Source organism: Harpia harpyja, chromosome 5, assembly GCF_026419915.1.
Source record: "Harpia harpyja isolate bHarHar1 chromosome 5, bHarHar1 primary haplotype, whole genome shotgun sequence".
In the NCBI taxonomy this organism is placed as follows: Eukaryota; Metazoa; Chordata; class Aves; order Accipitriformes; family Accipitridae; genus Harpia; species Harpia harpyja.
This window is the reverse complement of record NC_068944.1, coordinates 33,018,130-33,045,291: the sequence shown is the minus strand read 5'-3', so window position 1 is coordinate 33,045,291 and position 27,162 is coordinate 33,018,130. Positions and strand designations below refer to the sequence as shown.

At 38.7% G+C, this 27,162-nt stretch overlaps 1 protein-coding gene across 3 annotated transcripts in view; it reads left to right on the top strand.

The window, feature by feature from the left end:
- Positions 1-27,162, top strand: part of PRKDC (protein kinase, DNA-activated, catalytic subunit) — an 86,590-nt gene that overhangs the window by 56,082 nt on the left and 3,346 nt on the right. For 2 of the 3 annotated variants that reach the window (XM_052788702.1, XM_052788704.1), the window contains 21 exons: positions 424-555; positions 1,711-1,890; positions 5,266-5,474; positions 5,929-6,067; positions 6,655-6,843; positions 7,362-7,586; positions 8,208-8,316; positions 9,026-9,137; positions 10,719-10,905; positions 12,056-12,230; positions 12,318-12,508; positions 14,162-14,342; positions 14,858-15,018; positions 16,541-16,752; positions 17,878-17,965; positions 18,659-18,802; positions 22,406-22,610; positions 23,165-23,232; positions 23,497-23,717; positions 24,029-24,121; positions 26,053-26,142. In XM_052788702.1, coding sequence (XP_052644662.1) covers positions 424-555; positions 1,711-1,890; positions 5,266-5,474; positions 5,929-6,067; positions 6,655-6,843; positions 7,362-7,586; positions 8,208-8,316; positions 9,026-9,137; positions 10,719-10,905; positions 12,056-12,230; positions 12,318-12,508; positions 14,162-14,342; positions 14,858-15,018; positions 16,541-16,752; positions 17,878-17,965; positions 18,659-18,802; positions 22,406-22,610; positions 23,165-23,232; positions 23,497-23,717; positions 24,029-24,121; positions 26,053-26,142 — 3,311 coding nt within the window. Of the gene's footprint in view, positions 1-423; positions 556-1,710; positions 1,891-5,265; positions 5,475-5,928; positions 6,068-6,654; positions 6,844-7,361; positions 7,587-8,207; positions 8,317-9,025; positions 9,138-10,718; positions 10,906-12,055; positions 12,231-12,317; positions 12,509-14,161; positions 14,343-14,857; positions 15,019-16,540; positions 16,753-17,877; positions 17,966-18,658; positions 18,803-22,405; positions 22,611-23,164; positions 23,233-23,496; positions 23,718-24,028; positions 24,122-26,052; positions 26,143-27,162 lie in introns of those variants that run through there. The other variant, XR_008235444.1, reaches the window with a different exon arrangement.

The following is a 27,162-nucleotide window of genomic DNA, read 5'->3' as shown; positions in this document are numbered from 1 at the left end:
CTAGCTTTAGGAACTTCACTTTACTTTGCACCTGGGCCAGGCTGAGAACCATCATATTATGGACTACTGTGGCTCAGCTGGCAGGCAGTAACTTACTAAACCATAGCAGCTCACTAGCTGTCAGTCATAATCATTCTCTTTAAAAATGACATAAATACTACCTGTATGGAAGCAGGAACTACAAGGCATTAATATTAAAAGTTAATTGCTGAAGTAAGTCTATGAACAAGACTTTGGAGTTTTTAATTGAATAAGATAATTTTGGGTTTAACCATTTTACAGCTTTATAGAAAAGGTATTTGTTTAACAAGCATGGCAAAAGTTTATAAAACACTTCAGAAATGCTCTTGCTTATTTTGTCTTATCTAGATACAGGTCTTTCTAAGTAGTATTATTTTTTTTAACGTGAGCAATGCATTTCAGGAGATGAAATCTGAGCTGAAGATGAAGTATGATGCCCAGGTTACTTTGTACAGAAGTTACCGAGTAGGAGACCTTCCTGACATCCAGATTGAATACTGCAGTCTCATTGCCCCTCTGCAGGGCCTTGCCCAGGTCTGTTTGCTTTTCAAAGGTCATTTGTGAAGTTTTCTGTTCATGTAGGGAAAATGACATGTAGTTGGGCAACTGCTTTCAAAGTCAACCACTGTGATACGCATTTAAAGAGTCTGTTTTGAGGGAGTGTTTCTCCTACCCCTGGGCTGGTGCAGTGATGAGAGAAGATGCCTTGTAGCTTGCCTCACCTGAGCAGTTGAGTTGAAAACGGAGGACATGAGACATCAGCTGCTGTCCATTGCTTCTGGGTTCCTCTGCTTGAAAAACAGATGGTAGTGGTCTTTACAGACATTATTGCAAAGGACATCTCACTGTACAGCAACAAAACAGCCATTTTTATTCTTTAATACGGCTATAGTGGAGTTGTAAAAATACAAATAAAGTTACTGTGACTAAGACTAGACTCAGACTACTCAGTAAAGCTGATCCAGTGTTCCTTTTCCTACCTGAGAGCAGCAGAAACTGTAGGCTGAATCTGTCCCATTTTACAGTGTTTGGGAAGTCACAGTGTTCCTGATTACCTTTGTATTTACTTTCTTTTGAGGGTCCCTTATCTCTGTGTAAAGGGAGGAAGTAGCACCTTCAGGAGTTATCTGAATAGCATCAGATCAAGAGTTAGACCAAACTCCAGTCCCATGATAGACCAGAATGCATAGGATTATGTTACACATACAGATGTGTTTCTGGGTTGAAAAAATGCCTTTAAATCTCAGATGGAACTGTCTGTCTGTACAGTCTGTCTCTCTGTGTTAGTTGCCTCAGTGTTAGGTCCGGGTCTCCTCACACATTGACGTCTTCTGTTTTTTCCTGAAACCCTCTTCACTGGCAGTGGTGTCCATAAGATGATACTGGGTGTGTGGTTCCTGTAGTGGGAATTGTGAATATGTGAAAATAGTAAATTCCATGCTCTCCACCAACACTCTGGCCTGAAATCTACATTGTCTTGCGAGTTTCTTTATGTAGAAGAATTAAGATGGGATTTGAATAGGTAGTACAGTAATTCCCAGCATAGGTGTGATGCATGCCAAACTAATTATTCCACTCCCAAAGAGTGTCCACATAGGGATTAGGTACAAGGTGGGTCGTATTTCTTAATTTTATTTATTGTGTCACAGCAAAATTCAGTGGCCTTACTGCTTTTGTTGTAATTTACAGAAAGATCCAACATTTGCCAAGCAGCTTTTCAGCAGTTTGTTTGGTGGAATTTTTCATGAGGTAGAAAAATCTAAAACTCCTTCTGAGAAAAAAGCCATCATCCAGAAGCTGCTGAACAACTTCAATAATTTCCTGAGTATGAGCCTGTCTTACTTTCCACCATTCATTGCGTGCATCCAGGTAAATCCTGCTCTATGGCATGAAAGTAACTGAATATAATGTCTTTGTCTGTGTGATAAACCCAGTGGTAGTGAAGGTTAAATACTGTTACTGAAATTTAGACAGAGATGGAAAGAGAATTGTTAACCAAATGGATATTTCAAGTGGCTCTTGTTAAGGTGAACAAGGTAATTCATGCCACTGAACTGATTTTTCAAGGTTTCTGCAATTTCTGATCTGTAGAGTTTGAGTCATCTTTTAATGTTTTAATTGCATCAGTAACAAGAAGAGACTTGTTTTTAAATGAAAGCCACAACAACAACTGAAAGGGTTACATGGGTGTCATGTGCTTATCTTCCTGTTTCTGGGAAGTACTTACTGAGGAATACTTTGATGTCTTGAGGGTATCTGTAGCTGTCAGACTATTTGTTGTTAGCCTCTCACTTATTTTTTCAAATTAGTCCCCCGAAGTAGTTGTCTGGGGATTTTCAGTAATGAGAGAAGGACTCAGTCCCACCAAAGAGTAAGTGGGTGCACCACAGCCGTTTCACTGGAAAGGAAACACAAGCCATTCTGCTATGAGAATATACTGACCTGGAATAGATTGTGAAATTAATCTTTTACCCCAATTTTCAGGAAGATAAAAAAAACTTGTCCAAGCACCTGTTACATACTTGTCACTGTATTTTAACATTCGATCTTAATGTTGCATCTGATTTGTAGCTCTCAAAATAATCTTTTTTGAGTGGCGGGAAATGGCTTCTTCTTTTCTGTTATGGAAATTTAAACACTCTGTGACAGTAGATGTCATTCGTAATACAGGAGAGACATCTAGTTTGGACTAGCTTTTTAAACAGTGACAAACTTTGCTTCTTAGTATTGTATTTACGCATCTGAAAAAATGTAATTTCTTGTTTACTTTTTTTTCAGTGCAGCTGCATAAAAGGTCAAATGCTATGGGGATTTTTCTGGGCTGTCTTGGTATTTTTTGAGCCAGCATCTCACAATAGCTATCTGTTAATATTCCCTCTTGACATTGCATTTGATGGTTCTCTGTCTTGATATTATTCTTTGTGTTGAATTATGCTGTCTGCTAGACCCTAGTAATAACACCATTGTGTTAGGCTACTTTCTTTCTGAGTAGACATAAAATGAAGACTCAAAAAATAGGTAAGTTAAAATTAATCAAAAATACAGACTTTGTAAGAGTCGTAAGAGCATCTCATTGCCATTCCCATTCAGTAACAAAAGAACAGCAGCACGAAGGCAATCCTCAGCCTGTGTATTTGAGCATTCTCCATAACAGCGAGAGCAAGTCTTTTCCCCGACAGAGAATAGAGTTCATATTGATCAAGAGAGGGAGCTGGGAGAGGGTGAGCGAGAGCATACAGTGCTGAGGCTATCATCTGGCTCACAAAGGCTGTCCTAATGGCTTGGCCATTTGGAAATACAGCTTCTGTTTCCTATATACCAACAGTATAATAAATATTGGCTTGTTTCAGAAAAGCTTCCTACTTCACTGCCATTTCTTTCTGGGTGTTTGACTTTTTTTAGTCTTCTACAGGTTCAAGTCCTATCAGGAGAGTAACTTGGTGATAAAAAGAGCTGGTTTTGTTTACAGGTATAATCTTAAAATTAACTATGAGGCTCTGGGATTGGCTTTCAGGACAGATTAAAAACCAGCTGAAATACTAAGAAAGAAATTAACCCCATGACAAAAGTTTATATAGACTCCATAGAGATACCTGGCCTCTGAAGAACATATAATTGCCTTATAAGTATTTTAGCTGTCAGGCCAGCTTGGATGCCATTCGTCCTAATCTTTGAACATGTGGTGCAAGTAAAGGCAGAATGCACTGCATACGGAGCAGGGAATATTCCCTCTGCTTTCAGAAGATAAGTGATCAAATAGTCACCAAAATGCACTAAATAGAAAGATACCTCCTTTGATGTGGGATGATGTCTGTAAATTATGAGTTTGGGAGGGTATTAATTCTCTGGACATACCTTTATATTTGCACAGTTCTTACACTTTTTCCTAGGCATCCGTGAGAAAGGGCTTTTGGTCTTATGTTAGCAAAGCTATTCGTAAGTTTTTAGATTGTGCAGTGGGCACTGTGTCCCTGGCATAACCCCTGGTGTAACCCCAAAAGTTGGCAGTCAAGGAATGTGTGCCTGTACATGGGAGTGTCTGGGACACATGTACAGCTTTGATAGAAACTGCTGGTTGAAATTGCCTGAATAGCAAGTGAAGCATATGCTAACTCCTCATTGGGATACACCTGGTCTGTAACTCAGGAAGGTACAAGAAGCTGTTCTTTTTCCCGTTTTTATTGAGTACAAATTTATTGGTGTGCGAGTCTCAACTATACAAACAGTGTAATGAGTTTGCTTATGTCAGATGCCTATTCTGCAGTTTTTGTGGTGGTTGCCATTTATCGAAGAACTGTAGCTTGGTTGTTCTCACAGTCTCCTGCTGCAATTTCCAAATAGCAATTTTTTTTCACTTAGCGTTCTTGAACATACTGTGGTGCAAGAATAAAACTTTAATGTTTGTTCTAAAACTCAGTACTGTTTCTTGTAATGAAAGTTATATTATCTCCCTTCCATGTTGTAGATTTTTTTTTTTCTTTCTGTTTGCTTAAGATGATATTGCAACTTTCCTGTGGGTTCTTAAGTGAAAAAAAAACCCTGGCTTTAATAAACTCGTCTGCTACTTTCTTGATATATTTACCTGTATTCGGGATAATGGTTTAAGTATTTAAAAAAACCTTCAGGTAAACAAGAATGTTTATCCCTGAAAAACAGGTTATTCTGTAGTTGGACTAATGTTAAATACAATAAAGATCTGCTAGAAATATTGTCATGTCTTCAAATCAGGCAGGACTAGATGAGTACAGTACTAAATGAGTCTAGCAGGAAGCTGTGGTATGCTAAAAGTGGGTAAGTCTGTGGACAGAAAGCCTCCAGCTCAGAGAAGAAACTGTGGTTAGTTGTGCCTTTGGCTTATGTCAGGAGCGCACCGCTCAATAGGTTAAGTGAGATGCAGATGTTGTGTAGCAGGCACCACACTGCCAACAAAGAGAAGGAAAGATTGAGTCTGTGAATGTGTCCATCTCTCCCCCACTTCCCCTGAGTTTCTGTCGAGAGATTGTCCTGTGCCCTGGAGACGGACAAAGTAGAGGGGTTATTTTCTACTGTTCTCTGTTGGAAGGGCAACAGCACAGAAGGAAAAGATTCCAGTTTTCCCAGAGTTAGGAACTTCTGGAGATTTAACAGTTTATTTCCAAAGCTTGCACTGTAAGAAAAGGGATACCAAATAGGTGATCTGTAAAAGATAACTATCAGTATAGTTTTAGACCAAGTAGTCACCTGTTGTTTTCTTTTATTTTATAGGAAATGAGTTACCAGCACAGAGAACTACTAGAACTGGATTCAGCTAACGTGAGCACAAGCTGCCTTGCAAGTTTACAGCAACCAGTGGGCATCCTTCTTCTGGAGCACGCCCTGATGGCTCTGTCCCCTGCAGAGGAGCCCCCATCCAAGCGGATACGTGGGAGGGCAGAGCTTCCCCCAGATGTGATCAGATGGATTGAACTTGCTAAGTAAATTCTTGTTTGAGACAATTTACTCCCATTTAGGTTTGCCTTGTGAAGAACTCTGCCTTTATGGCTTATGGGATTTCTTTTTTTAGTCTTTCCCTCTTTTAGAAATAGATATGCTTTTAATTTCTTGTCAGTTAATTACTATCTTAGAGTTAGACAAGTTAGACTTAACAGCTGTGCATCCTGATGGTGCTATCAGACTGCTGAAAAACATCTTGTTCATAGATTTTTCAACTGAGGAGTTTTCATAGTTCAGGTATTACTCTACAAGATGAAGATTATCTAGTTAAATATGTATTTATGATCTTATATAAGAAATATCAATTTTTTTTTTTACTATTACAAGCAAGTAGTATTACTGCTTATTGAGTTATTATTTTTTTAAATTGCTTATGTTTGCATTGATATACCTCTGTTCAACTAATTAAAAGATTTCCCTTTTCATTTTTACTAGGCTCTACCGATCTCTTGGGGATTATGATGTCCTTCGTGGCATTTTCAGTGGTAAAATTGGTACTAAGGAAATTACACAGAAAGCGTTGTTGGCAGAAGCAAGGAGTGATTATGCTGAAGCAGCTAAATATTATGATGAGGTAAAATGACAACAAGATTTTTTTGTTTGATAAACTTCTTATGACTTAAAACTAATAAGCCAATATTAAACATTTTGAGAAGCAGCATATTGTTTAAAATGTCCTTGTGTTTTGTTTGATTAATAGTTCAGTCTGTAAAGACATGGGAACAGATGAGCAGTTACAAGGGAGCAGTAAGCATGATACTTTTTACTGTTGATTACAAAGCTTCACATGTACGATCACCTAGGCAAACAAGTAAAACACCATAGGCACATTACCATCCCAAGAGAGCAAACTGCACATGTCCATAGCAAAGAAAATCTGAGTTATAGTGGGTAAAAATGAAGAAGGATCTGTTTAACCTTCTTTTAAAGTCTTTGCTCTTTAAAAATGCACATTTACCAAAGTCAGCTACCTGAAATGAATTTATATGTAAATACTGACTAGCTTGCATTTTCTGCATTTAATATTGCTGTCATGTTCTGGTAAATGAATAGATATTTTTATGAGATAATGAATTATTATTAAGTTCCTGGTGACTTAGAATTGAAAATAGTGTCAAATTCCGGCTGAGAACCTTCCTCCCCCTCAAATTCATTCCCTAGGCACTCTCTAAAGAAGACTGGCAAGATGAAGAGCCAACAGAAGCGGAGAAGGACTTCTGGGAACTTGCATCTCTGGAATGCTATGACCACCTCACGGAGTGGAAGTCTCTGGAGTATTGTGCTACTGTTAATATCGATAGTGGAAAACCTCCAGACCTAAGCAAAACATGGAATGATCCATTTTTTCAGGTTTTTAGAAACCACTTCATTGATACTGCACTGTTTTTATCTCTGCAGGGATGTCCTACGCTAATGTGATTGTGGGTGAAAATCGATTGCATTATTTGGGTTACTTTATTATGGAAATAAGCAGAGAGTCTGATATATAAAATAATTGAAGCAATTACTTCTGCTGTTTTTACAATGTTTAATTTTTACCTTGAGTCTATGGCTGATCATACAGGACCAGCTTTATCATCATCATCATCATCTTCTTGCAGTGTTTTTGTTGCTTTTATCACTTTTATTTGTTTCATGTTTTAAGAGTTACCAAACCACTGGTTTTCAAACTGATAGGATTTGCTAACAACTTCTTGAACCTATCAGAACAAGCTACTGTGATTTTTTTAGCAAACTGGAATTTGTCTAAAGGGAAAATATTTAAGAAGACCATTCAAAATATATTTATTTGATCTGCCACTGACAACAAAAAATTGGTCATCTAATATGCCATTCCTAGAAATAAAGACTATATTTTCACCTTGTAGGAGACATATCTGCCCTATATAATACGCAGTAAGTTGAAGTTACTGCTCAGCGGGGAAAATGACCAGAGTTTGCTAACTTTTATTGATGAGGCAATGAAGACAGAACAGAAGAAGGCCATTATAGAAATGCATTACAGCCAAGAGCTTAGTCTCCTTTACATCCTGCAAGATGATTTTGACAGAGCCAAATACTACATTAGCAATGGCATGCAGATCTTCATGCAGGTAACAATCTCTGCTATCTCTGATATGATTTTTCTGTATAAACTCATGAGCAATGAAACTGTTGTTGCTGTTACTGCTGCTAGATTATACTCTCTAGAGAAACACTTGCCCAAATACAATGAAATCTAGGTGATTTCCAATCATATGACAAAACTTCCTTTGAATTCACTGCTTGCAGTGATGGGAGGTGAGCCAGCCAGTGGAGTGCATCCTTCCATTTTAATTTGTTTTATTTTGCTGATTTCATCCATTAGAAATTTTTCAGAGTAATTGTTTGTGCAGATTAATAGCAGTTTTATTTCATTCAACTTTTCAGAAGCCTCCTGTCCCCAGAACAAACTTGAAAAGAGAGTATTACATTGAGAGGTTACAAGTTCCTTCCATTACCAAGTTTTGATTAGACTGTAGGACTATCCAAAAACCTAGGATAGGAATTGCAGCTAGAATATGCCTCTATGCTTGTCCAAAGCAGAGTTGCTCTCATTACAGGCTATTAAATTACTTGTAAAAGGTTGGGCTGTAGAGCATAATATATAGCAGCATCAGATAAATAGTTTGTAGAGCACTTGACTAGAACCATGTTGTAAATTCTGTATATGAAATCTCTCCCTTTCTTTTCAGAGCTATTCCAGTATTGATACTTTGTTATATCAAAGTCGAATGACCAAACTGCAGTCTGTACAAGCTTTGACAGAAATACAGGATTTCATCAATTTTATGACCAAGAGAAGTAAAGATTTTTTTTCTTAAGCGATTTTCCTTTCATTGTGTTAAATAATCATGGTTTCCTGAAATTTGAATTTCTGTTTCCACACTTAGAGGACTGAAGTCCTGTTTGAAGGAGCATAGGTCTGGAATTACTTCTTACTATATTATTGACAGTAAGAATTACTGCAGTTATGTAAGATAGGCTTGAAGATAATTCTGTGTTCTATTGCAAAGTTTTATTAGCCTGGCTGTTGTAATAAGACTTAAGTATCTCTTTTAAAAGTGTAAGTAATAGTTTTAAACTAAGATTTTTGTTGGTGTCACTTTTGGTAGCAAATAATGGTTACCAGAGATAAAAGGTGGATGTGGTATGTAATTTATAGCTACTGAGGTAGGCATGAAATACAAATTTATGTGCATAAACCAAATTATGTATTAAATTTAGTTAACAGTTCCACTATATTCCAGCATATTCCTGTATGGAAAGGTACCTACCCAGTGGTGATAGCCTGTGACAGTTGGCACTGATGTCCTTATTGAATCTCCTGTGCTTCAGCAATAAACAAAAGCAGCATGATCACCTCGTAGTGTATTTAATGCAAGCCCAGAAATGCAAGTGGGTTGTTTTATAGTCTTAACATTCAAACCAGAAAAATTGCAATGTTTGGTTTAGACCTTTTTCACGCTGTTTGGATTTAGATGCATTTAAAGTATTCTTAATTGATTTCTAGGTAACTTAGCTTCACAGGCTTCCCTTAAGAGACTTCTCAGAATCTGGACAAGCAGATATCCAGATGCTAAAATGGATCCTATGAACATCTGGGATGATATCATTACAAATCGGTAAAATTACATTCCTGGGATAGCTTTAGTTCTGTCTGCCTGTTGAGTTCTGAGGTCCTTTTTCCAATGCCGCTTGTTTTCATAGCAGGGGGGGTGTTGATCTGGCGTATGACACTTTTTTTTTTTTTTTTTTTTTTTTAACAGTTGTAATAGCTCTGTCAGTAGAACTAGTTTTTGTGTGACTAACTTGTGGTGAGAAGCAAAAGGAGGTTGAGAAATGGCCAGCGGATAAACTGTATTTTGATAGGGAAACATAACTGTTAATTTAGGCATTTTCTTGCATTAGTGACTACATGTACTGTGCAAGCTAGCCCACTTCAGCAGCCCTTAAACACATCCACTTGTAATTGAGTAGGTTAGCTGCATTTAGCTCAGTGAAACATCACCCAAAAGGCCTGTCTGTTACAAATGAAAATACTTACCAACTTTGTAGGCAGTTACAAAGTTAGGGAGTGTACAAAATAAGCCCAGCCCTGTCACTATCAGTGCTTCATGTGTTTATAGGAAAGTTAATGACCAGTGCTGTAATTAGAGACTTCTGCTGTGCAACTGTTGCTAGAAAGAACAAAGGCTCTCCAGAGACTCCTTTGGATTAGCTCCGAAGAAGTTGGAATGCTTTTTTGAATTTGAAAGTTTTCTGTCCTCCCTATGGTATCTATCTTCATCCCGATCCATTCTTCCAGTGCAAATCTACAAATTCTTTCACCTTTCCTGGGGGACAACTTCAACAGCTCTGCTGATACCCACTCTGCTCTGTAACTTATTTTATTACCTCTTGGTGTCAGGAAAGCATGGCTACAGAAGAGCTTACTGCAGTTAAATATTATGCAGAATACCTGGTATGGTTTTAATCCTTTTACAAAGTCTCAAAACATTCATGACATGAAGAGTTGTCAGTGTCTTAAACACTTTTATGTGCTTTTAGAAAACCTTTATCTCATCTTAAATTAGTGACAAAGGATGTGCCAAGCTCCACTCCAGACTGCAGTGCTGTCCTGTGCATTGAATAACAGTCGACATAGTAAGAGATGCTATTAAATTAGATAGGACTAGTTGTAGAATGAAAAGGATTTAGCATTGATTCATGGCAGTTCCCTTTCAAAAATTGAGTTCGGTTGCTGGTCTTTTCTGCAACACAAATTTCAATGTTTACATGTGTTTTGTGTGATATATGTTTGAATTGCAGGTTGACATAAAATACAGCCTGGCAGTTACACTATATAAATGAGACTCCTGTTTGTTCGTACTTCTGTCAGGTTGGAATGCAAGTTACGGCTTGGTGAACTTGGAGGTTGTAGCTGTGATTTTAAAAGAACAAACTAACAAAAATTCCCACTCTATTATGGACGTTTTCTAATACTTAATCTCATCAATTCAAGATTCTAGAATGCTCTCAGGGTCAACCTGTCCCTGATTATGACTTTCCCGACTGAGGGCTGTCTTTAGCCATTGCTAAAGGTGATCACTATAGCTTGCCATTTTTAATTAGCTTTGTTTACTGTCGGGCAGATCAACACTTCTGAATGTTCATTCCATTGGATGCATACCAGAGTGATTTGTACTCCTGTTGTCATTGTGCAGGTGTTTCTTTCTTGACAAACTGCAGGAGAAACTTCTCTGTGATCAGGCCAATGATAGTATGGAGGTGGATGAATACAGTGCTGATGACCAAATGGAAGTGGATCAGCAGGGTGAAGACATTTACTCAATGATTAAAAGCTGCAAATTTAACATGAAAATGAAGATGATAGAAAGTGCCAGGAAACAGGTGACTGTACTGTCTGATAGCTTCCAATTTTGTGAGAAAATACATACGAAGTACAGCTGGAAAAGCCTCTTAGGTGGTCTTGGGCACCTTTTTCCCAGGGCAGACCTTGTCTCTTTTTGACCCTGCTGTCCAGGACATTTTGAAAGCTCAAGAAAGTCAGTTCCCCAGTGAAAGAAAACAAATGGATAAATGTTAATTACAAATTTGATGATAATTTGTCATTACCGGAAATGTGCCTGAATGCCCCTTTGATCCACAGATGGTTTCTGACACTCTAAAGGGCAGATAAATATTAAGTACCTGAAATGTTTCAGTCTTTAAATGAAGGAGTGCTTGCAACCAAACATTATGCTTTCTCATTTACAAATAATCTCTTCTGTACAAGAAAACAAATCAAATTCAGATTGAATCAATATCATTTATTTCAATCAGCAATGATGAAACATTTTATGATTTGGGGGGGGTATGGTTTTTTGTGAATGCTCTTAGGTTAACACTTACATAAAGAACTAAAGCTAAGTGACTTAAAAATTTTGTTTCGGATCTGGCAGTTAAAATGGCTGTAACATAGCCTTCTTTGATGATGGGCCTTTGGTGTTTCAAGCTTGAGACAAGACGAATAATACGCAAGTCGAGGTTTCCCTCATCTTCTGAGATGCTGCAGAAATCTGCAATCAGTGACAAGAGTTTATTTTGAGCACTGTAATAACCAGATATAATGTTAGTGCTGTGTTGACTATACACACTTAAAGGAGTAAATGAAAAATAAGATTTCCTTTAATGTTACTTATATAAAACTTTGCATCAATACACAAACGTAAGTGATTTGCTTAATGGTATTATAAACAAAGTTACATTCCCCATATGTATTCGTAGTGCAGAACAGTTAATGCCTGTTTAGTCATGCGGATAGAATGCTTTTAATTTCCTCAGTTTGTCAAACCTCTGTTCTTCTCTTTTCCTTTTTCAAATTTCTCCATTAGTGCAAATCTGGTTTTCAATATGAGACCCAACAAACAGTGGACACCTCTTCATTTTATTATAGCTTTACTTGTGTTACCTAAATCCTCCTCCCTTAACTTGGTTGCAGAAAGGTTTTCTTTCCTCTTCAGATACATTATCTGAACATTCTATCTTAATTTGAATACAGAACAGCTTCTCAGTTGCCAAGAAGCTTCTGAAAAACCTACGCAAAGAAGCCAAAATGAGGGAAGACTGGCTGGTGAGGTGGAATTACGCCTATTGCCGCTTTACGCATAGTTGCAGCCGGAACCAGAGTTGTCCTGAACGCGTGCTCTCAGTGTTAAAAGCCATCTGCCTGCTTGGTAACAGCCTTCTTTTTGCTTCACATTGTTTATTATACAAAGCTGCTTTGTTGTCACATTACCAACTTTGTTTTCGAATTCCAACAGAAGATACCAAATCTGACTATCTTAGCAAGAACATAATGGCCTTCCGAAACCAGAATCTTCTTCTGGGTACTACGTACCACATAATGGCTAATGCTCTTAGTCAGGATCCAAGATGCCTTGAGCAAATCGAAGAAGAAAAGGCTGGAAAAATATCAGTACTATCAGGAGAAAGTCTTGAGAGTCCTGAAAAGGTAAATAAGAGGGGAAAAGCTTTTAGGTATTTCAGTATTGTGATCACTACTAGTGATGGATACGGATAGATAGAGAGAATGTGAAACCCATCTGCTATTAGCAGTGATTCATCCAGGAACACCAGCTAGGGGAAGAAGAAAAAATAAAAAAAACAAACTGTGATTGCTGTTTTGTCTGGTTTTTGCTCTCCTGGAGTTCTGCAGCACTGTAGCCTATTTAATTGGGAGAGTGTTCTTGTGTTTCTCTGTTCCTGCTTTTTGTGTGAAGGGGAAAGACATAGTTGTGGGAACATGATCCTCAAAGAATGCCTTTATTTTGTCTGGGCATTTCTAAGCTTCATGCTGTCAGACTATCTTATTTCATAAAGAGATCTTTATAATACTGGTAATGATACTGATACACTTATTTTATCTGAATAATTTTAGTGATAGAGAGGAGAGGGGTTTTTAAGACAGAGTATATGCAGGTCATCTTTGCCTGTTTTGGGGAGGTGCGCATTTAAAGAATACAGTGACAGACTGTGCTGCATCTGAAATTGTATATGCTGTCAGTTGTCCCAGATGCTGTGGCACTAACTACTTGTCTGTCAAATTTTGTGAGTAAGAATTTGAAGTACCACTGCTAACTTATTTCTATTAATTCCTAAAGCCACCGTGAAGACCCTTAGATATGATCCATATCAGTATAAAACAGCAAAAAATTGTTCTTAATTTGTGGTTTTTTGGTTGTTAAAGAAAAGCAGATAAAGAAGAGATTCCTGCAAAAAAGATTTTAAATTTTCAGGTGTGTAGAAACTTGAGCAAAAGCTTAAGCTTCATTTATTAGCTAATTATTGGGAGCATTCTTCTTAAGGAAACCTAAAAGATGAGCATAAAAGCTCTTCTGTGTCAGATGAGTCAGACTGGGATACCAGATATTTCTGTAAGATTAAGGACCTTAGCCTTATTGTAGCTTAGTATTAAGCAGTACTGTGACCCTAGCAGTTTCCCTCTACCTACCTGAAATTCAAACTATTTGATTTCAGTTACAGCATTTTTCAGTTGTTCCAACTTGTTCTGCAGCAATTTTGTATATTGTTTAATAACTACAATAGCTAAAATGTCTGAGGTTGGTAAGTTTGTTGGCAATATGAGAACATATGTACTTGATTTATAAACATTCAGTTGTAAAGGATCTTGTCAAGTCCTTCATTGCATGAGCTGCATTAGAAACATGTGATCAATATGACAATAATGACATCAGATTTGGAATAGTTTGATGCATACTTTTTTAACACAAATTCTTAAGTGTAGCTGTTATGAAGATGTTGCAGATATGTCAATGTGAAAAAAATAGCATTTTTAATGTTTTCTGTTAACTGCAAAAACTCTAGTAACATTAACTTCTTTTCAGTTACAAAAATTCAACATAACGTGTCCAAAGACTAATTGTAAGTTAAAATTAGTTAAAATTTTCCACTGAAAATTGTGGAAATTAATATTCTGGAAGTTACTGCTAGAAATAACATGCCTATTTTTTTCCTTTGTATCAGCTTTGTAATATCTAATACAGTTTTATCTACTCAAGAATTGCAGCCAAGCTCCAGTTTCAGAAATAATTGTTGAATGCTACTTGCTAACGTGTCTTTTTTTTCTCTTACGGTTGAATTTCAGGTACTGGCAGGTCTGAATAAGAAGGCTTTTCAATGTTTCAGCAGTGCTGCGAGGAAGTCCGAAGAAGAGGTGCAGTCCCACTCCATGGAACATGTAGATCTGATGGGAGTTATCGATGCATATATGACTTTGGTCGGTTTCTGTGACCAGCATCTGCGCAGGGAAGAAGAAGGCTTGCTTGGTTAGTCAGGATTTCTCCTAAGCATGTGTGCTGGATTTATCTGTGATACGTGAGCTTTTGTGATACCCAAGAGATCTCCCTGAGTAACACAGCTTGAATTTAAATGGAATGGTTTGTCCTCCAGTTCAACAGTATTTATATTCCCTTTTTTGCCCCCACTATTATTGCTAGCTTTGGTACTAGTGAATCACTCGTAGTCTCCCTCTCACTTATGAGAAATACATCATATCCAGCAGATGCTTCCCTTGTTCCTTCCCAGACCACAGCAGTGCTGTATTTAAAGCAGGCAAGATACCAGCAGTGATGCAGCTTCCTGATAAAGCTAATCCTTACAGTCCCCAAGTACATGTGTTGCAGATGTGTGCAGTTCAAACAGATGGGAAGGAGAACAAAGTAAAAAAACAAAATACACTGAAAAAAAAATACTGAATTGTAAAGATGGATGTTCCAGATGATCAAAGACATGGAACAAGTGATGGTGTTTCTGATAATTCTTGTTTAATGTCTCTTGGCAGAAATTAACACTGCAGATCTGCAGCTATTCCCAGCTATTGTGGTGGAGAAAATGATAAAAGCTTTAAAACTGAACTCCAGAGAAGCCAGGCTGAGATTTCCTAGACTGCTGCAAATAATTGAAAGATACCCAGCAGAGACATTGGGTCTAGTGACACGAGAGGTTAGTTGCTTCCATTTTCCTGGCAGCAAATGTTGCTATAAATCGAATTTAAAGGGTGGGGGTGGAGGTTGGATGGATAGAGAGGTTAGACTGGTAAGTTTTGCTTCAGGTAAATCAGATAAATTTTATCCCATCATTGTTCCTTGTCTTTTCTCTAACTTGCTGAGTCTAATTCATATGGACAGAAACTTTTTTCTTAAAAGTTTAACTTTTTATCATTTTTCTGATTCCAAATGTTAGTTTGAGAGCTGCTGGAGAAAAACTATGTTGTGGGGCTTTTTTTTCCTTCAGAACAATCTAGGTGGGCTGATAAAGGTGGTTAGTATTAGGGTGAGGAACGTATCTTATTTCTGTAGGCTGAGTTTCCTGTGTGCAGGAAGCCAGCAGCTTTTCCAGACTCACTTTCCATGTCTCCCACCTCTCCCTGCTCTGCTTCATTCACTTCAGAGATGACTACAGCTTCTTCCTTTGTATTTACAACTTCCTCCCTTCCATGACCTGTCCCCCCATTGCCATTCCACAGCAGGATACCGTGCTGTGGTGGGACAGATAAGCTGAGAGCTCCTCTCTGACTCATGCCTGTTCCTGCCTTGGCCTGCCCAACTTTTCAAGCCGGTGTCATTGTGCTGGTGCTCGCAGAGCCCCAGGCCCTGTCAGAGGAAGAACTCAAGAGAGACAGAAACACGGCTTAGTTATTCCAAGAAACTGAGAAAGTAGCATAAATGGCTCAGGTGCACAAGGTGTGGCCACATGAAACTCTGATGATTCAGACAGAACCTTACACCTGGTCCAGTGGACAAATCTCACCCAGGAAAGTTCACCAGGCAGTTCTTTGTCCTCTCCTCTGTCTTTCTGTGAGATAAATATTGGCAACTGATCTTAAACTCTATTAGAAAGGTAGGAAGGGATGAGACAGCAGGAAGGGAGTTGGAGTCTGGCCTCTGGCTATCACGGGAAAATATATTGTAGTACTCCTTTCAAAAGTTATATGGTTTGTGGAGAGAAGCGAGCATGAAGTATATTGGGGGGAGTGCTTTACTGAAATTAACATCTGTCAGCAAACCCAAACCTGTTTAAAGTTGAAGGAAGGACAAAACTGTGGCAGGAATTCCAGTGTTCCCCTTCCTGGCTTTTTTTACTCATATCAAGACTTCAACCAAATGGCATTTGAACTATCCCTTTAGGTTTTTGAGTGGTTTGCATGTGGTGATCAAAAATGATAATATTGCATCCAGACAGAAAAGCCACAAGTTTGAGTATAAAGCCTCACTTTGATCAACAAACTGCAGATCTTTATAATGGAAAACCTATTAAGCAGCGGTGGTGGTGGTGGTAGTAGTAGTAATAATAATAATGAAATCTCTGCTTCATTGGGGGATGTTTCATGCAACCTAGTTGATATTCTGTTTCCTTTTCATGTGTTTCTGTCGGTCAGGCTGGGCCACAGAGAAGTTTTATTTGTTTGCTATGTTTGGTATTTTCGAGGAGGACCAAAGTTGAAACAGTGTCTGTGATTTTGCAGCTTTCTTCGGTTCCCTGTTGGCAGTTCATTGGGTGGATTAGCCAGATGATGGCACTACTTGACAAGGATGAAGCGGTAGCTGTGCAACATACTGTTGAAGAGATCGCAAATACCTATCCCCAGGCAATCATCTACCCTTTCATGATCAGCAGTGAAAGTTACTGTTTCAAAGATACTGCAACTGGTTGTAAGAACAGAGAGTTTGTAGAAAGGTGAATTTGCAATCAGAGTAGCCCTTTTGTATGTTTTTTATTCAGCAGTGGAGATACTTATTTATTTTTCCTAAACAAACTCTTCTTTAGAGGGCATGAGAAACATTAGAGGATAATCTCATGCACACTGTGTTTTCATTTAAAGGCACAGGGAAAACAGATACATAAGCTCTCTTAGTATTAGACATACTCAGGTTGGTGGCCTAAAGTGTTGATTACATACAGTCCCCAGGTTGTGGGAAGTTAGAATTTTTCCAAGATAAAACAAAAAGACCACAAAGAGGCAACCCCTTTCTCCTCATGATTCTGTGGTAGTCAAAGTTTCTTCTTCCTTCTCCTGCTCTGCTGAGGTAGAAGGGAAATCTGGTGCATGATTAGGCTCTTACTGTAGTTGACTTCACAGCAGTAAGAGTCAGTACCCATCAGAGATGAAGATGAGGCTTGCTTGAACACTTACAGTCTTTCCAATACCAAGAAAAAGCAGATATGTTTAAATAGAATAGATGCTCCTACCAGACTTCAGAGAGGGCCAGTGAAATGGATGCACGTTATCTTGGGGAATGACAGCCCTTGGTTGTGTTCTTCTCTGCTTATTCAGTGTGCAGCATGCACCTTCCTCTACAAGCCCTCCCTTACCCATTTTGCCATGCAGTAAAACCTCAGTTAATCCCCAGGCAGAAGTCAACTTTTATCACACAGTGCTGTAGAACCACTATACAATTTTAGGTGTCTTTTTGCATTCTTTTCAAATCTCTGATACATTTGCTGAATTTCTTGTGCTTCACAAACTGTATCGCCCTTGAATAACTGTCGTGACAGGATGTATAGTCTGGTTAACGCCCATTTCTGTTGCAAGTATGCTTTCCACTCCCTCACCAAGCTCCTGTTTTCGTAGTGGGATACTTAATTAAAAAACTGGGAGCTGCATGGCAAGGACAGTCAATATATTAACAGTCACACAGCCCACGAGAGAATTCTGAGGGAGTCCTACCTACCTACCCCTAGATTATTTTACCAGATTTTTGAATATAGCAGACAATCTGGATCGTTGCTTATCTGCAGGCTAGGTGGCGATGGTAGTTCCTGTTGTGTTGTGATGCACTTTTTTTTTTTTTTCTTTTAAAGGATCAAGAATAAGTTGGACAGAGGAGGAGTAGTTCAAGATTTTGTACGCTCCCTGGAACAGCTCTCTAATCCCATAATGCTTTTTAAGGTAAAGTGGGTTTTGTTTGTTTGTTTTTTATTCCCCGTTCCCCTTCATTCCTCACCCTCTGTTTAGGAAAGAGCGTGCTGGGCGGAGCCTCCTGCAGTTCGCCACAGGAAGCAGTTCAACCCAGAATCAACTGGTGATGATGTCGGGTGCTGTCAGCAGCTTTCACTGGCAATGGTCTTCCTCCCTTATCCCAGCTGTCTGTTTTGCACTAGCCCTTTTCAGCTTTCTCTTTCAGGGTCTCTGCCCTGCCCCATGGTCAGTCTTCCTTAATCGTTCTGAAACCGTTACAGAATTATCATTTGTGGCCATCTCTATAATTTCTGACTACTTGTGTTCTTATGCCCTTTCCCTGCTTTCTGCTGGCCTTCCCTGTCTACATTCTGACCCCGTTGTCCAAAGGATTCTCGTCTTGTGTTTGGTACCACTCCTGGCCCTGTAGAGGCTTTCTTAGTTTGCACTAGACCCTATGGTAGTAGACATAACTATCTTAATAAAGTAGAAACATTTTATTGAGAGACAGAATGAAAGGGAAATATTTCCGTAGCCTTTTGATTGCTCTTTTGATTGTCAAAAGACACGTTAATTGACTGTTTATTAGTGCATACAGTAACCCAAATGCAATCTGAGCAGATCACTGAAGAGCAACGCTCAGTACACTTTTTCTCAGTACTCATCTGTTTCTTTCTGTTGCAGGATTGGGTTGAGGATGTCAGAAACGAGTTGGTAAAAGCTCAGAGAAATAAAAATAAGCTTAAGGAAATGTATGAAGGCATGTACAAGAATTTGGGAAACTTAGAGACTCCTGGCCTTGGATTGCTGAGGAAAAGGTTTATTCAGGTATGTGTGATTACTGAGTAGTGTTGGCATCGTGTGCTTTTCTAGAAAGCACTAGAAAGTAAAAAGAGGGGACCAGATCACAGCTTTTACAGGTGCTGCAGGACTTGATGAGTCAAGAGATCAAGTCAGGAGTACAGGACTGGGATTTCTTTGCTAGAAGCTATGGACTTATAGTTCAACTTCCACTTCTGACTGCCCTGCAGGACTAAATGTTCCCTCTTACTCAGCTTCTGCCTCCCCTGTCCTGCATGCTGCCAGGTTCTCAGGGCCTGGACCTCTCTGACCATCCGTGAACCTGCACAAGAATCTGGCCTTGTTTTTTTCCCTGCTGCCAAGGATGTATGAGCACTTTAGAGTGTTTTGCTGTATTATGCTACTCAAATTTGCTGCTGATACAAAGTTATTTAGGGTAAGTTATTCAGAAGAGTTACAACTATGAAGAACTAGAGAAGGGACTTTACAAAACTGACTGACATCTAAAATAGTGAAAGTCAGTGTAGAAAAATTAAGTGATGCATGTGGCAAAAAAAAACCCCAAACCCTAGTTTCATATATAAATTCTTTGGGGTTGAGCTAACTATTGCAATTCAAGAACAAAATCTTGATTTGTGATAGTTCTGTGAAAACATCAGCTGTGAATTCTCAAGAGCAGTCAAGAAAGAAAATTGGCTGTTGTTCTCTATTCTTAATAATGACTAAAACATGGATTTATACATTGGCATAGCAGCCTTTTCTGACTCTTGCTTCTTGAACAGTGTAGTCCTCGTCCACAGTTCTCAACATAGGTGTAATGAAACTGGACGAGGTTCAGAGCAGCAAGAATAATCAGAGGTACAGAGTAACCTCTGCACAAGAAGCAACTTCAGCATTCCTACAACTGGAAAGATAGAATGAGGCCAGATAACAATAAAGCTCTTAACATCAGGATTGCCAAGCATGAAGTAAATGTTCTATGGAAGTGACATGTTCAAAACAAACAGGGAGAAGTGTTTCTTCATTCAGTACACACTTAAGTGCTGAACTCCTGCTCAGGCTATTATGGATGCTTTCATGGGTTCGAATAGCAAGTAGACAATAGCATGGGGAGGGGGAAAATGCTTTGAGAGCTTTTACATACAAATGCACACTTCTGGGTCCAGAAATCCCTGAGCTGCAAATTGCTGGAGTCCAGAAGAATGATACTCCTGTAGAATCTGGCTGTATGCTTGTACTGTATGTGCATAACCCTGTGGCCAGGGCTAGGTGAATCCAGGTCTCTCCCATATGGCCATTCTTATGTCACATTAGTATTAGATAAACTTAGCCAATTGTCTCTAGGGAGATTCCTTCCCCATGAGCAGGGAGGGTAGAAGATGAGCGCAAGGTGGAGTTGGGAAGAAGTCAGGTGACAGAGCAGCAGAAAGGGCAATTAGGAGTTAGGGGCATACTAGCCCTTTGAACACTATTGCTGCAAGATAAGCTGGGTCTCTGATGATAATGACTTTAAACTTAAGAGAACAGGGATAAGAATTTGCAGGATGTGCTGCTGTCAGGGTGGGGGTAGAAGGAGGGGAGCAGCTGTAGGTTGAGCCATACAAGGTACAAGCACAGCAAGGGACCTAGGAGGCATGAGGACAAAGGCAGTCTGCATTTGGTTGTTGGGATAATTTGTGTGCACTTTGGCCCACTTACACAAAAAAACCCATGGCTCTTTGAAAAGCTGAAACGTGCAGTGGTAGACGATACTGCAAGTAGTGCTGATGGAGTTTCAATTGTTACTGAATTAACCGAATAGGGAGAGAGGAGCAAGGGAGATGCTGGAAGAGGGGTAGTGGGGTTGTTCCCCTCTGTTGAAGGGAAGAGGGAGAGCAGTATTTCTTTCACATACTAGAAGCTGCAGGAGAAGAGGGTCAGGGTGATGGTGCACAGACTCTGAACTCTTTGTCTTCATGATGCAGTATTCATGAGAAAACAAAGTGTGCTGTGAGGATAACTGTATAGTTTCTAGTGGCCTTGCTGGAAAAAAAAAAGTTGTATCTCTTGACTAACACATTAAATTGCTCTAATACATGGAGTACTTCGGGCTTGTAATCTTCATATGTATTATTTATGTAGAATTTCAATTGTAACTTAAACAATAAGAATCTTGCATTTATTTTTAACGTGAAATTCCAGTAATGTATAAATTAAACACTGTTGATGGATTGTATTATTTAAAATACAGTGTTAAGGCTATTAAATATTTGATGCTTTCAATTTTAGAAGAAGTCAAAGAACAGAACAGAGAAAGCAATTGGGTGATCATCTGGAAATAGATTTAAAGTGATAAATATGTTGACTGTAGCAGTCTTCTTCAGGATAATATTTTCTGTATTTTCATTTACTTCAGTGAAGTAGCTGTGTCCTTCATAGCTTGGGAGAAAAATGATCAGGCATTGAAAAAACAAGTGAGCTTACATATCTTTCCAAGCCGTTAATACCAGTGAGGTCCAAGAGGGGACATCTGGTTTTTCTAGAGCCTTGAATTAGCAGCACAAGAAGTCAACTCAGTTAACTACTTGCAGATAATACTTAACTTTGTTTATTAAATGGCTCAGTATGAAATGTCTTTGCACTTTTCCTTTATCAGGAGATTTAAAATACTTGAAAAATACGGTTTTATATATTTTGCACCCAAAATTATCTCAAAGTAAATCACAAATAATAAATGTGATAGTGCATAAAATATTTAAATGGATGTTTTCTAGCATGACACAAAAAATTCTCTTAATACATGAAGCTCTATGACATGCTTTATGTATACATATAATGTATCTTTTGATTGGCAAAAAAGGTATATATGGAATTAGCTAGTCTGTGTTTGCTTGCTATGCAGTATGGTTACTGCTAGTTTAAAACAAACAAACAAACAAACAAAAAAAAACAAAAAACCAAACTCAAAATCCGACAGAAAACCACACCTTCCATAAAGCACAGAATATTCGTATTTGAGGGAGAAAAAAGATTAACTGACTTATCCATCTGTATTTTATTTTACTGTTTGTAAATTGAACATTTGAGGAGGTTTTGGGTTTTGTTGCAGCAGTTTGAAAGTGTGAGAAAATCTAAAGACTGGCGCATCAATTAAATCCTATATTTAGATTCATGATGGAATTTGTTTAATAGGTACAAATTTAAATATTTGTATTTTATATTAATATTTCACTAGCCGATCTTAAATTCTTGTAAACAGATGAGGTATGTATATTAAGTTTAATGAGCAGCATTATTGATATGCTCACCCAGAATCCAGCTGCAGCTGGAGGAGGTAAAAAGGGATAAGCTTCTGGTTTTGACATGGCAAAAAAGTTTATGATCTAATTCTACAGATCTTTAATATCACTGAATTGGTAAAATGCAGATATTTCTGTTGATGATAGCTGGTGGGTCTACGAAACAGGCAATGAAAAGGTTCTGACAGACTAGAAATAATGGAGAAAAAAAGAACTGGAGTGGAAGGACGATTGACGTATTTTAGGAGCTCAGATGAAGCTGTGTGTGTAGACAGGAAGGTACCATTTTGGTGTTCTTGGGGAAGTTCCTAGCACCGTGTTAACAGGATTCCTTTCTATAAATGAACCTCAGGCTTTTGGGAAGGACTTTGACCATCATTTTGGCAAAGGCGGTTCAGAACTGTTGGATATGAAGGCTAATGTGTTCGATGCAATTGTAACTTCTCTCCTCTCAAAAATGAACAAAACCCATAAAGAACCTGGAAACCTGAAAGAATATTCACCATGGATGAGTGAATTCAAAGCTGAGTTCTTGAGGAATGAACTGGAGGTTCCTGGTAAGTTCCCCTTCAGTGTTGATGGTGAACTGTCCCAAAGTTGCTGCTCTTGAGCTCTCCTTCTTATGTTGGCTGTATGGCCCCTCTGTGTGGCCTTACACAGAGGCAGATTTCATCTGAAATAATTCTGTTCTTTCATCATCTCTGAAACCTGTTCTTAAGCTGTGGTCCTGACTTTTGAAATTGTATTTAAAATTGCATCTCTTGCCTAAGAACTTTAGTACTTTTTTAAAGGCCTGACTCTAGGAAATCTGATATATAAATCTATTATATGTTTAAATCTAGTTCAAAAAGGATGTGTCCTTTGAAACCATTAAAAGCTGCAATTCTAACAGCTTAACGAGGAAATAATATTAGTAATTCAGAGATAAAATCATATGATGTGTATGATGAATTTTTATGCATTTTAAAAAATTTTCTTCATAGTTATTATTCTACCAATTTAACAAAATATTTGGAAGTGTGTTCTGTTCTTAAACACACCTTAAAAAAAAAAAAAGTTGCATAGACTGATTGTAATTATTTTTCTTCTATTTTTTCCACTACCACTTCAGGTCAGTATGATGGAAGAGGGAAACCACTGCCAGAATACCATGCAAAAATCTCTGGATTTGATGAACGGGTATGTTTTTGAGTCAAAATCCTGTGTGGTATAAATTTGTGTCCATATTCCATTTGAAGAATTTGATAATAGCAAGGTTGCGGCTTGTGTATGCATATTGCAGCACATAAAGGAAGGTCTGCAGCGGGCATTTGTTTTTCTAGTAGTAACTGAGCAACTTGATTATGCCATCTAAGAATGACAGATACACTTAATTTCAGTGATGATTCTGTAAGGCCAAGTCTTCTGTCACAAATATTTTGCTTTTTCCTGTCTTTTTCCAAGATAAGTGTAATGGAATCTTTGAGGAAGCCAAAACGTATAACAATCCGAGGCAGTGATGAGCAGGAGTATCCTTTTCTTGTCAAAGGTGGTGAAGACCTGCGGCAAGACCAACGTATTGAGCAGCTGTTTGATGTAATGAACATTATCCTTTCCCAAGATGCTACGTGTAGCCAAAGGAATATGCAGTTAAAAACTTACCAGGTCATCCCCATGACAACAAGGTAGACATTTATCTTGAAGGGACAGAAATCCTTACGTTAACATCTATTACTGTTGGGATGTTGGAAAGTGAGATTTCTATGTGCCAGATTCTGGTTCAGAGTGTTTTGTCTTGGCTTAATTTTTTTTTTCTTTTCCTTTTAAACAACATTGAAATTGCTTTGTCTGGAAACTGTTTTTCAGAGTATATTTAAATTGGTAGCTTTCAAACTTCTTTTAGCAGACACTAAAATGTATTGCTTCCTATTTGTGGTGTTCCTGTAAAGTTCAACTCTAAGCTACTTGTTCACATCTCTGACATCCTTTGTTCCAGACTGGGACTCATCAAGTGGCTGGAAAATACTTGTACTTTAAAAGAATTCCTTAAGAACAGCATGTCTGAAGAGGAAGACATCAACTATAACAGGTGATGCTTGGTTTAACTGTCTGCTCTAATAGAGACCACTACTAATGGGTTTTTTGATACTGACAATCCTGTGGCAGCATTTTATTTTTTTAAAAGAGTGAAATAAAAGCACCTATAAGCAAGGAGGCAGTTTGTACTTCCTGACCCAAATTAGTAATTGGCAACTGTTTGTTTAATGAGTACCATTGTACCTGGAATATCCTCCACCCAGCTTGTTTAAACAAGACGCTTATAATCATGTGTGACGTCATTATCACCACCATTTCCTTATCAGCAGATTGATTTTACAAGCAAAGGATTTTGATCTCTTGATTTGATCAGGCAGGAAATGGACGTAGGTCAGCGAGGGGGGGGAGTGGAGCGGAGGGGAGGGGAGCAGAGATGGAGCTATTCAGAAGCTGGGTTCAGCAGTGAGTGAGTCAGTGATGGGGGAAATTGGCAGCAGATGCACAAAACACAACTGTAAAAGAACACTCTCTGACTTTATACAAATGCTGGGTTTGAATAAATTGGCTTTCTTTCTCTTGATTGTAGTTGAAGGATGAATATTTGTAAAATTGATTTAATTCTAGCATTTCAGCCTGTTCCTATCCTGCAGTTTAGAAATGCAGTTTTATTTACCAACATTGTTCTTGGTACATAATCTCTGAGTTTGTCAAAGTATTTTTGTCACCATTTATTTTTACTAGTTCTCTTGTTTATGGGGCAGGCTGGAGGAACCTCCAGTGTGGAGGGTGGACTCCAGAGAGTCTTTATTTCTGCAGTTAACTGATTCGTGAGCAGTTTAGGAACTGCTACAGTTTCTGCGTTCCTGCTGTCTGGTTTACTTTTGTGAACAGCAGCGGTATTATGTTGGTCTCAATTCATTGACTGGGAAAGTGGAGGAGGACTTACATGGAACCACCTCATGAGGGGAGAAAATTTCTAATATACTAAATGTAGAAGGTCAGTGTCTTTTTATAAACACAGTTAATGATTTATCCCAAAAAATTGCTTTATTTTATTGTTATAGACAGACTTTCCTGTATGTTCTTCAGTCAAGTCAATTAAGACACTTTATATTGAGCCATGGTTGAGTGACAGCACTCAGAAAGGAAAATTATGATGAAATCCTTGCTGGCAATATTTTGGTTGGGGTGGGAGAAAGAAGTTTCTGAAGTCTTGAAATCCTTTTCTTTATCCTGAAGTAATGGGCTACGCAGTCTATCAATGATAAACACTTCTTAAATAGAAAGGATCTCTAGATTTCAGAACATGCTTTGGAAGGAAGAGAGAAGGCAGGTGCTCTGCTAAGCTGCTGCTTCTTTGGAATAGAAGTTTAATGCCTAGTATATTTAGTTAAGATGGGAGAAAAATATCAGATTATTCTATAAGCAGTGCAACTAATGAAGACTCGCTTCTTACGGATTAACACCTTAAGTCCAAGCCCCCATTCCTCCCCTCTTCTACACACTGAGGAGATAATGGACTGCCTTCCTGCATTCCCTACTGGTTTGGATGGACAAATGGCAGCATGTACTGTGGTAGGCTACATAATGCTTCTCAAATGGATATGAGACTGTGTTAAAAATATCTTTCCCTCCCTGGAGAAATTATTTTGGGTCTTTCTTCTCAAGGCAGCATCTCATTTTCAGAGTACCCATTGACAAATTAACACCTTTGAGATGTCTAGCGTTCTGTCAAATATGACTGAAGTGTGTTCAAAGCTGGGGGGAAGGAGATGGGATGGATCAGCATATGCACTGAATGTATAAACTTCATTTCCATAGCAAGACTAAAATTAACGTAGACTGTAGCTTCCTGACTCCTCCTGTGCATAAAAATCTCATGGGTCATAGCAGCACACAACCTGCAGATATTCAAGTACAGAGTGGAAAGGTAATACAGAGAAATCATCAGTGGTTTTTGTTTGGGTTTTTTTTTGTCCCTAGCAAAAAAGGACCTCGTGCTACCTATTCTGAGTGGCTGTCCAAGATGGGCGGGAAAGCGCAAGGAATCTCTCGATACCATGTTATGTACAGGTAGGTTTTAAAAGAGAGCTGCGTGTAAAATACAGAAGCTAGAGTGTACACACACACACAGAGTTGTAGAAATTCCAGGAAAAATATGATCTGCATTATAATATGCTGGCTAGATCTGATTTTTGCCCATTTTGCTGCTTTGTCTTACTGGAGATGCTCTGCAGGAGGAGTTTAGTACTGCCAAAATCCCACCAGAGCAGAGGAGTGCTTCCAGAAGCTTGCTCACTTCCTTAAGAAGGTGTCTAGAAGCAGATGCTCCTCTTCAACTTTATTTTCTAGGTGTCGTCTTCTTGATTATGTAATTAGGTAGGCTGCCTCAGAGCCAGAGCACTTGCTGAAGTTGGACAGAGAAAATCACTGTGATTCACTGAGAATTTAAGAATATTTGATGGTTTGGGTCCTGACTTGAGCATCCTCTCAGAGGAATTTCCACACCTGCCTAGATCTAGCGCTGTAGTGGGGGGAAGTAAAGTTTCCAGTGGAGCACTTCCGATGAGCTCATAACCCGCTTAAGCAAGCATCTTGCTTTTTAAAGGAAAACTTTGACTCGTTTAACTGAATGTGTCTGCATTAATACTTGTATTCAGATCCAGAATGTGCTTTTGAAGTAAATTCCCAATTACCCCCACTAACCTCACGTTGGTTTGCATTGCAGAGCTGTCCCCTAGTATGCAACTTTGCTCCTTTCAGACAAAACTAAACTGGAAGGAGAGCACCCAGTGCATTCCAGCTCTCACGAGCATTTGGTTCCCAGGACCAGACATGGGCTAGGCCAGAGCAGTCGCCCTTCCTCCCCAGACGTCTACGGAATGGGTGTCCTCAGCACCAGCTATTTAGTTCTGTTGCCTCCCCTTGTGCTGCACTACTTTCTAGTGTCAATATAGCCTCTGCATGCTGCTGAGAGATTTAATATGGGCCTTAGTTTCTCTGCTTGGAAGGGACTATCCAGCCAGAAAGAGCACGGTTGTATTGCTGTATTAAAGCTTAACCCATCGACTTAATTTGGGGGAAACTAGGCAA